Below are 12,369 nucleotides of genomic sequence, written 5' to 3' on the forward strand. Positions count from 1 at the left end.
TCAAGCGTCTGGGTAATAGCTTTTTATTGGACGCTACAAAGTCAGCCGCTTCTTGATGTAGGCGCTACTGCGTAAGCATCAGTTAGTCAGTCTACTGGTCAGCCAACCACCAGACAATCAGTTGTGATCAGACATTCTCCAGGTCCACACCATCGGCACCTTTCGCTTGCTGTTACCTCTGTTTTGCGCACCTTCGAACCCCCGCTCTGAGTGAGGTCGCACTTGCGAAACCAAGAACAGCACATCGCCGTTGAAATTGGCGACAATCGTTTAACTCCGATGTTCAACTTAACGGCCGCTACACCTTTGCCTTTACCTGACGTATAGATCCTGCAGCAGTAGTAGCATTAAGATAGTTGGCTACGGTACTAGTGAGAGAGCCCACGACTGACGCCAGCTACTCAAGGTGCACGTGAGTGCGGGGTGTCCAACTAACCACTGTCAATAACCACGTGATTTACCAGATCCTGTGAGGCCTGCCAGCTTGTTTGGGTTCGGACGCGTGTCAGTGAGAAGTGGACAACGTCTAAGCATCGGTGATCCTTGTTATATGAGTGTTTAAAGCCAGACAGGCGAAAGGCTGGTCAAAGTAGCGGTTTTCGTTTCCAGATACCGAGAGAAAGAGCAATCGTCGGTGGCTGTAGCTGGTTGCGCGGTGTTATACAAAACGATCAGCCGTGCTTAACGCACGCATGCGTGTATTGTGTGCAAGGCTTTATTAGTCGAAGATAGTTGAGCACATCATTTAGACATGGTCGTAGCTGGTCAGGAAGGCAATCATCGCCTCAACAATTGCGGTGGCGAGACGAGTTTGAGTGCTGAAGGTGAAGGCACTCAACTGATGACTAGATTTATAACACTTGGCCCATTTGCGGAGGTCCCATCTGGGTAGGTTTATGAACGGCATCGGTTCTGAAGTCTAAAACTTAGTGTTATATTGAATTAGAGTCTACCTTGCACATCCACGGTTAAGGTTAAACGCAGAAATTTCGACCAAGTCACTTGCAAAGTCTGCCTGATTCAAACCATACGCATTTCAGTTGTTAACTCATTGAGACAAGTTATCACTTAATTTATTAAGTTATTATTACTATTGTTATGCCATATTATATAGGCAACAAATACTAATGTATATGAAAATGTTATCGTGTAAACCAGACAATGTTAAATGGCTTCTTTTTTTATTTATAAGTGTATACGTCTAATTATCCTGTCGACTCTTGGATAAGACATAATAATAATAATAATGAGCTTTGTTAATTCGTACAGTCGCTCTCTAATAATCGCTAAGGTACAGGGTCTAGATATTTTTCGATGGTTTTTTGCAGCATGCACTTAGAAAAAGCTAAAATAACATAAACCAAAAATTAAGTTGTGATAAATGTTCGATATAATGATGTGTGGTTATTAAAAAAACATCCCTAAATCGAAGATATATAAGAGGTTCTTGTTTGAGGAGCCGTACATAAGCAATATTTTAGATTCAAGTCTGAGCTTCAAAGGCTTGAGACGTACGGAGCTTCGGTCCTTATAAATATATATTTGTATAATTTGAATAGGAAAGCTTGAAATGTAAAATATTACATACACAAAGGTGGAGTAGCTCTTCTATTGGCGTTACATTTAGAGATAGAGGCCGTTTAAACAATACGATGCTTTTTGAGCTGCATCATTAAGCAGGTATACGATGTTGATTTTGATCTGAGATTACTGATCATATTGAGATAAATTCTAATGTTTTTATTTCAGGTAAGTCCTAACATAATAGAAACGCCGAAAAACTCAGTTCAGAGGCACTTTCGAGATAAGGAGAATACCGTACGTACGAAAATAATGGTAATACCATTAAAACTTCGTATTGAGTTAATGTATGTTACATGTACTCCAGTAACGAACCGGGTCAAAAACAACATTATTAACTGGTGTGGGAATTTGTTCGTTATTTTTTATTTATTTTTGAAAAAATAAGAATAGACATATTGCCTACGGCCGCTATCTTGTGCAGGGATGCTGTCTCAGCCGTTTCAAGCGAATCCTTTGTCCTATAGTAATTTCTCATTGTTACACGGCGGATGAAGCTTAAGTACGATCTTTCAAACGCACGCTTAGTACTATATTGCTGTTAATTATGCCTTTCTTAGGATAGTAAGTTTGACCCTAACCTATGGAATGTGTATGAGGTGGCCGAGGTATGCGAATGCTGTTGATCACACGTATATAGTTATATTATGTAGTATGCATTGAGCGATACGATTATACCTCAACGATCGTCAAACAGTTCGTTCGGAGTTACGGGTTGCAAAATATATAGTCCAATAACAAACGCTCATTCAAGTATACATTGACTATAGAATTCTGTCAAGCTATGATAGTATGCGACCTTGCACGGTCATCCTTTTACTGGCCACTTCGAACTGCTTCTCAGCTCCCGTCTGAGGCTCTGACCTTCATTGAACCTCATCGCGCCGTGAAAAGTGTCGCCACCGGCTGATTCGGCCTATAAGAAGCAACAAACGTGACAGTGCCAATTGTCCTTCTGTTCATCATCATCTCCTTCGCCTGCGCTCTTCGCCACGAAACTCCCAGAGCCTTTGTGCTCATGTCTATGAGCTTCACTGGTTCATTCACTCGTTAGCTGTTGTTCTGTTACTGTTGGACCCGTGTCATTGTACTTTGTCAGCTGTTGACGAAAGGCAAATGCTAAAGGGCCTTTTTTGCTCGCTCCGGCCACGATCGTTCAGCTTTGTCTCGAAAGTGGGTTGAGTCCTTTTTACGCATTTAATTTCATTTGCTGCGGTTGAAACTTCTGTTGCTGCTGCATTCACAGCAACGTCTGATGGGCAGCCAGTTCGGTCCTGCATTTTCCAGTAGCGAACAAATGAGAACGTTGAACGATCACCGTCAGCTAAGTTACTTTCATCAGATAACTACCGCGTTCTCCGTGTACTATACGTAGATCTCCGCCCCCTCTTGCTTGTCCAAGACTGATCACAACCGGTACCGGCGCCGCCGTTACGCAAGGGCATACAGCAGACAGAAAATGGCAAAACAAACCATACATATATATATATATATATATATTGCATTTACTGTCTGTAGTGTCATCCGATATGTGAATAGCTGAGGATTGATAGATAGGATAGAGACGAGCATTAACGGAGTCGGCTTGAAGCTTTGGTGGGTAACGTTGCTTGACTAACTAAGGGGGTGGTAGTAGAGGGTATGGTTCGGTAACAAGTTCTTTCGTTTTCAAAATAGACGCCGTTGCTACCTGTTGTCTGTTGGCCCATTGTTGACAATGTCTAATCTATGTCGATCGATGCAGTGCCTGATGGCCGTTGGGCATCGTTTTGTCCGCCAAAATAATAGGACAGTGTATTCCAGCGTTGTCCACGCTTCTATATCGACATGAAGATTATATTTGAAGCTGCGCCAGCTCTCATGCTGTGCTCGGGAGCTTGACATCGGCCTATCCCTACAAGGCGCTGTGTCGTTATCATTGGCGCAAGCATTAATAACAGCGTGTGAGCGGTAGATCTATTCATTTGGCTGAGGACACTTAGTGTAACGGCTGTAGCAAGCATCGTCAATCAGTACATTTCTTAACCGGCCAATCAAAGAACGCCTCCCTTCGCTAGCTGCCACGATGTCCTGTCGTAAGCGTGTGAAGCTGAAGGATGGCACGCAAATATAGCAACGAACGGCGCAACAGAACCGCGACAGCTTTGACTAACTGCAAAAAACAATTTCATCATGGAACTTGTGTCAAGTAAAATCGTTCAGATATATCAATTTTGACCTAAACTTCCTAGCGAAATAACGCTTCTTATAACTTAATGATTAGAAAAAGCCTGCTCCTCTAGATTTGCTTTTGCTCAAGAATAGACCAAACTCACCCCTAATGCGGGTAAGAGGTACATTGATAGGGCGCGCAGCCCAACTAAACATCTCACAGACAAACAGGTAACGAATTTGAATTTTAGAAGAAGAACCTTATATGGTCGTCGTGTTGTAAGTAAGTTGACGTTTGTTTATCAACATAAACTACTCGTCATTATCAACGCTAAATTTCGTAGTTGCTATTTAGCATACAGCATTACAGGCCATGTAATACTTCAACTAATATTGCATGTACGTTATATTTAAGTCCATGACATTAAACGAAGGGCGTCTAAGCTATATGGTTGATCTGTGACTCCGTCATCTAAAACGGGCCATTAGGACCAGAAAACAGCTCAACACTCGTTCTGATCGGAGGTTCACAATAGCGTAATCACATCACATGGTAAAAATGAAAGTTCCGCATGCGTGTGCTTGTGCACATACTCGGCTGAGCTTGTTAATGCATAAGTCCTAATGTAGACCAATCGCTCCCATACGATATCCCATTGTAAACCTTTTAATAAAAATCATACGGCATCATATGTTTGGTACGTCGGTATATGAAAAGCCATATTGTAATCCCGTAGTTTTATAACCCCCTCTTTGTTTCGTGTTGTCCGCCAGACTAATCAATCGATATACATGATCGTATTGATTCACAATAGAGCAATATTACTTTTTATTAGTAGACGTAGAGTGGTTTTTGCAGCTTACTGTTGCAACCGTAGATATCGGACGATATCTGTACATCGAAAATGCGGTAATAAGCACTCGCAATAAAGTTAACAATTATACTTTGTATTTCATTTACCGATGATTTGTCCTTCAATTTAACTACGGCACAAATATATTACGTTTCAAGTTTGTTGCTAAGTGCCCGCATTCGTTGTGACTACTGCTATTTCTGCTGTCGCATGCTCGACAGCTGGCGTCTTGCGTACACCTGGTCACGGCAGTGATCAGTATGCCCTTCAAGTATTAGCTCTCATACGTGCGCCTTGTTCTTTCCGTTCGTGTACGGGCCTATTTTCCGCCAGTTAAAGTCATTTCCGTTTGCGTATGATGATGATGTTGCTCGTTTGTTATTGTGCCGCTTCTCTGCGTTTCCTTCGGCGACTTGTTGTCGCTGTTGAAAGTTCTCTTGTTGTTGCTGCATAAGCCAGCTTTGTCGTTGAGCATTTGCTTCAACTTCAGCGGTTGTTGCCTCTGCTTTAGTCGGCAGCCTCCCTTCTCGCCTAATAATAGTGGCAGGCTGTCCATCACATCAGCGTTCGGCGACGAAGCTGCCAAGAGCCGGTGACGTTACTACAGCTCATAGCAGCGATTGAACCTTCCTGTCCCTCGTGTCTCTCCTTCACCGCGACCGCCGTCGCCGCTGCCTCTGCCGCGGGATTCTGACACTACGGGACGTTTCTTCATCGTCGCCGTCGTCTGCTTGATTGTCTGGCTGGCTGGCTAGCGCTGTGACCAGCGTCAGAGTTACGACCACTATCAGTTCGTCTAACCATTTTTCAGCAGTGGCAGGAGCCGGTCAGACCACAACAATCGCAGTTCACCACTCACCCCACAAGTGCCCCTGCCATCGCACACTCAGATGGCTACAGGTCGCGCGCAGTCATCAGTCGACAGCCTGCAGTGGGTAAAGGCGTCAACGTGATCCAGAGCTATCTATAGGCCAGGCTGTTTGGATGCTATAGTACTCTACGAGGGGTACTGAGGACGTGAGTGACACAAAAAGTTGTTGAACTTCTCACCCGACATCATTTAGCCTAAACCGGCGCGCAATATATTGTGTCGGATTCTCTGCACTAGAATAGTTCTTGATTCTCTAACTTCATCGCGCATATATAATCATTTAGTGCGGTTCTGCTTTCACGTCAGTCGATTAGCTATTAGTTGGGTGTCGTCTTCTACGAGATCTTCCAGCGAACGTTTCCATTTTTTGCCTCCGTAAAAGCGAACGGTGTGTCTTGTCTAACTAACAACAGTGAGTGGGTTTAGTGTCGGAGCTGCTCTTCAACACGTGTTCTACGACAATGGTGGTCCATTTTGATCGTGACGTTCTCCTGGAAAATCATCGCCGAAGCCGGTACGTTCGCACAGGATTTTGCTGAGGCGGATGATTCTCCTTCAGTTGTTGTTGTTGTTGTTGTTGTTGCTATCGCACGTAATGAGTTCGATAATAATTAAACATAGATCTACCGTAAATCTGAGATAGGCAAAAATGGTGCACGGTGTTAACCTACAGCTGCTAATGCTCAATACAACAGGCTATATTGAATCACAATGATGTTGTCTATGATCTATCTATAGCCTGTCAGCTGCTATTAAATTCGATAGCTTTATTCACTTAAAAAAAAGAAACTTCCTGGCTACTAGATACAGGATTTGCCAATAAAATTGTGCGTATACAAATTCGGCCTGGGTAGGCATCGCTTGTGATTGCTTCAGGTCTTCGCTCGCTAATTAGAAATTGAACAACGATATTTCGGCTTACCTATCGACCTCACTGGTTTAAAAGGTAAATCAGTTGTAGCATCGCAATTAATATAATATTATTGGCCGATAGAACGTTCGCCAGTTATTTGCCTCTGGTCACCGGACAGACGTAACGCACGCTGACATAATCCGTTCGGCTTGACCGTCGACGCGTACGTGATGGAATCCTTTCCCTACGCATAGACTGAATGCGCTTTTTATATCTATCTAACGGCATTGCTAACGCTTATCGTATCGGCGCGGCTGAAAAAACCGTGCTTCCAACGTAGTGTTTATGCGATTGGCGTCTAGTTTATTGTAATCTATGTTACATCTCTATGACAAATTCAGTTTTAGAGACAACCATATCAACAATGATATGTTACCAATCGCAATAAAACTGCCAATGGTAAACGTTGAAGCCTTGGTAAGGTGGCAAGGTGACCGCTGACATTCTCGGGATCATTTCCCAAATGACGTTATTCAACTTAGCCGCGTGCTTCGCAAATGAAGCATACTACAAAAAGAAATGGTACAGCAAATAGTTGTATTTCCAGATACTGGCGCTAAGCACAGGCGTGCTTAGCTATCTGTGGCGTCTGAGAGCCTTTTTCAAGATATTCCTTTCACCCTAAGCAAACGCTGTGGTCTTTAACGTAAGCGTCAGATCTGACTGAAACGTACCAATTTCATTCTCCCAGCAAACCCATAACAACCACCTACTGCCACAGAACAGATGCTGTTCTCGTACTGATTGTTACAGTGATTTGCTTGTGGTACTTGTTGTAGACAAACAAGTCTCGCTGCTGCTACCACTGTCGTTGTTAAGGATTGACAGCGTTTGGTACTGCTCGGGTGCGCATTACACGAACGTAACATAAACAGGCAGACATGTTATCGTCACGACCCCATCAAGGGGTACTCACAACGTAAATCTACACGTATATATAAAGTGTGTGTGGGGGGGGGGGGGCTATGACGGCTAGTTTTCTCTGCCGGACGCTGGATACGCTCCGCGACGCTCACCGATTCTCACGCACAGCATCGGCGAGCGAGTAGCAGCGACCGATTCTTCAACCCGATAGGGTCGCAGCCCGAAAAAGCGAAAAGGAAAGAGGTTGAGAAACAGATGGACACATCTTTCTGTCCACATCTTCTGACACACTCTTTCAAAGCCGGCATTGTTCGGAAATCCGTGTTGCGCACGAGTTTGAAACACAACCATTGCGCAATTATCTCTGCGATCGTAAGTGCAAGTTAGTAAGTAATCTGCGTGCACTCGCTGGTACTATCGCGTGTATTACACTTCGATCCAGTCAGTGAATGTAGCGTAAGCTTCGCATTGGCTATAGCCTCCACAAAGGTCTGTTTATCGAAACTAGGTAAGTTCTATCGAATATGCGTGAAAATTTTCTATATTCGATCCCGTACTATTGGCTAGAAATACACATCAAAGCGCTACATTTGTACACGAAAATCATAATAGTAATTAGGGTAATTGAACTTCCTGTGGCTCTGTACAATTCTAGCGAAGAAGGTTAGGATCAACTGGGAGCATATTTGGACGGTACATGCTTAAACAATCACCGAAAGTTTAGTGGGAGTATCTTTTTTACTAGATGCCGAACGAATACATCTAGTCTTATTCTTCATTTGAGATAAAGACGTCTTTAACTTTTCACTTTTAACTATTTCACTCTTAAAGAATAGCTTGCCAGTAGTGTCCTTACTGACCTATTATGCTTAATTAAATTACGTAAGGTCATCGAGGCTCTGATTTCCAAACTTGTTACAGACTCAGAGGTAAGGGAACAAGTAGCAGTAGCACAAGGCTAGAATAGTTGTAAAGTTGATAATGTCAACACTTTGATAATTCGCATTTTCCACAGATGTACACAGTTCAATCACTTATTCTACTTTCGCCTTAGTAAAAATTATCTCTGTATAATTATAGGCAATACGGAGGCGTTTTTGTTCGCAGGATAATGTTTCTGTTCAAAAATACTGTTTATCGACATTGTGTCTCGGATGAATTAGGCGCGGTGAATGCTTATGGCATCACCCATTAGAGACAAAATCAGATCTGCTGACATCTTGAGTTCTTTCTGGCAGTGTCTGTACATATGCATCGCTTGTACACGTCGCTGTACAGCGGATTCTATAGCCAATTGCAATAACAGCTGTAGCCGATGTAGACAAAAAAAAAAAACAGAATCGTACAACTGCGCCCCACAGAGACCGCTTCGCCCATCATCCTATCATTTATTGGACGGAAACACACATCGAGTTAGCAATCATTGTTTAGAGAAAAACAAGAGAAAAAAACATATTACTAGGACGAGAATCTGTATCGTGCTGTAGTCATATCATTTTCAAGCACTGATTTTTTACTCCTGTGCATCGATGTGGCTGCGTCTGCCAGGTGGCAGTAGCGAGATGATTTTTTTGACGTGTAAAAGGTGTTGTTGTTGTTTGCGATCTGCAAGCGGAGCGTACTATTGTACATTGTCATCGCAAAGGACGACCGTACTGTACATAGAAACAACAATAATAGCAACAATGAAAAGATGGCGATTAGTTTTTTTTCGCGTTATGTGAAACTCGTAAAACTGATTATGTTGCAAAGTCCTCTGTCCGTGGTGGAAATCGTGCTCGATCTGTTCTTCAAATTGGAATAGAATTTTACATGGGCGAAATGTTACTGCTAGATATACTCGACAAATTCAAACGCGCAGCGGTTGCAACATGTTACAATGTCCTTTCGAACGGTGTGAAAATGAAAAGGCACATGTGAAACGTGTAGCCTTTGTGCATAGGACTGCGTAGTGCATAAAAGGTATGGTAATGCAAGGCCCTCAAAGAAACAAACAGTCAAATTGCACAAATCTTATCCGTAACGATAATTACAGGAGAAAAAAAATGTTTTCTAAATAACTTGTCTGTTCTTAGAATGATAACGAAAAAAAAAATCTCTAAAAAATGGTTCTCTTCAGCAGGAGGGGCTAGCCCTTTCTGTAGTTGGCCATCGCTAGCAGAAGTCGATTATGGGAAAACTGCATCTGTGAAATAAAAAACCAGATTCACAGAAACTTCAAACCAATCAAATCAAGCTTCCTTTGAATGCAACAGTAACCAATGGAAATCTATCGTGTGCTTTCGAACATTTGCACACCTCAAAGCCAGACTACTTTGTTTTTTGCGTTAACTGAAGGAAACGAGCCATCTTTATAGACTAATTATAAGCCTTTCCAAAATTTCACCGATTCCATACGGCTGTTCTTACGAATTGTATACACATAGAAAAATCAATGGTAGAGCTATGACGCCAAAAATATAAAAAGGGGAGAGGTGACATAAACAGCAACGATATTGTTTTTGAACATAGTCAGCCTTCTGAACAAGATGACAATACGCTGCCAGGTTTTGGCAGCTATCACTTGGACTAGAATTCGAAAGTGTCATTTGCCTACTCGAATCTAGGTGAAAAATCTTAGCCCGACAAATGCGAAACAGGTCATTGAGCCAAGTTCAACTTTTACCACTTATAGGTGACTGAAAAATATGTTCTTTTGTTTTTTTTTTTTTTTCAAATAGAATCGTATCTGTAACCTTCGAAATAATCTTTATTAAAAAAATGCGTATGTATGCCCCAATCTTGGTTATATAACAATTTTCCAATTGTTGCGACATTGTTCCAATGAGCGACCCTAGAGAGGTATGCACAAAAGATAAAACAAATATCGAACCGGTTGACGTCAAATCGTTATTTGTGCGTACGGTACGATTAACGAGCTCGATTTTGGACTTGAACAAAGAGTCATAAGATTGACTTAATGGGGCCATAAACTTCCCAGCTAAAAAATGCTGTATTTGTCCGTTTTAGGTTATGTTGGCGCCGGAAAAGTCTAATGCTGGTTAGTCTGCAATATACCCATGATTGCCTTTCACGTGAACTAATTAAATAAGTTATAAGTTGGAAGCGGTCCATTGAAGAGATTTTAAAAGGTACTTCAGCAGATCGCTATATATATATACTATGTGCATAAGGTTCCTTACGATGTATGCTGCTTTAGTACACTTAACGTGCTACTGAACTTATCACGCAGTAAGAGACGCTACTGCCGCGGGTAACGTGCCCAGCTGCTTGACAGTTACCCACTGCCGTGGCCCCTTGATTCCGCTGCTCCGTTGTTTGCTGGCGTCAGTAATTATCACTAGTCGCTCCGTTCAATTTCCTTGGCTGATCAAAGCAACGAGCATCGCAGTTGCCGGACAGAGCAGCTCGGACGCCAACGTCGAAAGATCGACAATTACCGAGCGATCGGCATTGTGGTAATAATAATAATCAGGCCGACCATCATGACCGGGGGTTCATTGTTGCTGCTGGTCGTTTGCAATTAACTATGATAGTTGGCACTAGAGCTTTTCTCGTTGTTGTTGTTTCAGACTGTGCGAACAAAATGAACCTTGCCCTATTCTTAATAGCGTTGGCTAACACCTGCGGCGGAGTAGGGCCGATACGCTTCGGAGCTTGGGCTTCAGCGATCAGACAGGTACAGATGCACAGACGAACAATCAGCCAGCTAGCTGACCCACAAGTTTGCGAAAAAGGCTCTGTCAGCCTCTGCTATTAAACGGCTTACGGTTGAAGGTGAACCGTACTTTACTTCGAAAACAAGCAACAGCGGTCAACCGCGATGGTTATCCGCAAATGTCACGAAAAATTGACGCTACTCCCGATCACCTACTAAACGGCTACTCGCAACTATTGTGGTATTTACAGCGTTTGTAGAATTATCCTTGGCATCTTGACGTCTTTGCAAGTGTTGTGTTCCTCATCGTTGAATATTTTGTTCTTCACTGCACCTATTTGTGCGGTGCTTATTGAATACTGGCCGGAGCTCTGATCAGGACAAAGAAAGACACTACGAAAGCAAGCCAATAAACTAAGCAGGCTAACTAACACGTCTGCTCTTATTCTGACCGCGTACGTTCGTACGCGTCATTCAAGTATCTATCCTCGTGCACTGTGTCCTACATAGTCCACGAAAGATTAGGTTCTTTTTTAGGCCCTCTTGTCTTAATGATCACGAACGGAACTTACTTATCCATTTTTTTATACAATTCGGTTTCGTTTGGAGGTCAAACCTCTGATTCGGGTCTAACCAACGACTTGTTTAGCCAGACATTGTTGAACCGTTTATCTCGTTTGTTAACGTCAACACTAATGGCCGTTACGCCGTTGATTTCGTCAAATTTCCACTGCCTGTCAAGCATTACTTTGGTATTGCCTTTAACGGCGATACGTAGAAATATCCGGTCTGCAGCATAGTATAGACCTATCAACCAGACGTCGCCTACATGAAGGTCATGTAGTCATCGTGCGTACCTCCGTCGTGTCTCGTCCGCCGGCAATCGCCAGTTAACTGCTACTAGCCTTCGTTAAGACAGAGCACTCGCATGCAGTAGATGTGGTAATAACACAGTGCGGCGTTCGAGATATTTTCGACTCATCAAAACAGTAGATATCTGAATATTACCTAAAAATACTAAATGTAAACAAGTGACCCAGCTTAGAACCACCAAGCGGTGCTTTGCCCCATAGGTGCAATATCTGTAGCGAGTCCAAGTCCAATCTTTTACTTAGAGCTCTCCTTTTGGCGTACTTCAATGGGAATTGCAGTTCAAAATCAGCACCGCCATAAGCTGGCCGTTTTCGGTGTTTTCTATTATCTCTTGCCAATGATCGCAACGAGTACGAGTAGATCAATAGTAAACTGAAGTCCTTTGCTCGCTAGTTCCTTCCGCGTGGCAACGCTACCAACTTATCTTCTATAGCAAGACAAGAGCGTAAGTAAAGAAAGTTCTCTCTGAGCAGGTTTGTCATTTGCATATGCTCGGGAAAAAATAAACGACTAGGGCGCGATTTAATATAGTTCCGTAATGTGGATGTTCTTTGTCAGTAATGTCGGAAAAATCCGATCGCTCGACTAGTTCTATATATATATA

The 12,369-nt window shown here is 42.8% G+C and overlaps 1 protein-coding gene across 4 annotated transcripts in view; it reads left to right on the top strand.

Annotated features, from left to right (window-relative positions):
- The window catches only part of sn (fascin domain-containing protein singed), a 54,172-nt gene that overhangs the window by 22,682 nt on the left and 19,121 nt on the right, over nucleotides 1-12,369 (top strand). The window contains exon 1 of one of the 4 annotated variants that reach the window (XM_022846995.2): nucleotides 234-888. The exons of 2 other annotated variants lie outside the window; for them this stretch is intronic. In XM_022846995.2, the coding sequence (XP_022702730.1) occupies nucleotides 752-888 (137 nt within the window). In that variant the 5' untranslated portion in view covers nucleotides 234-751. Of the gene's footprint in view, nucleotides 1-233; nucleotides 889-4,587; nucleotides 5,972-12,369 lie in introns of those variants that run through there. One more of the 4 variants, XM_022846996.2, reaches the window with a different exon arrangement.

The sequence above is a fragment of the Varroa jacobsoni genome, unplaced genomic scaffold, assembly GCF_002532875.2.
Source record: "Varroa jacobsoni isolate VJ856 unplaced genomic scaffold, vjacob_1.0 scaffold_1263, whole genome shotgun sequence".
NCBI lineage: Eukaryota > Metazoa > Arthropoda > Arachnida > Mesostigmata > Varroidae > Varroa > Varroa jacobsoni.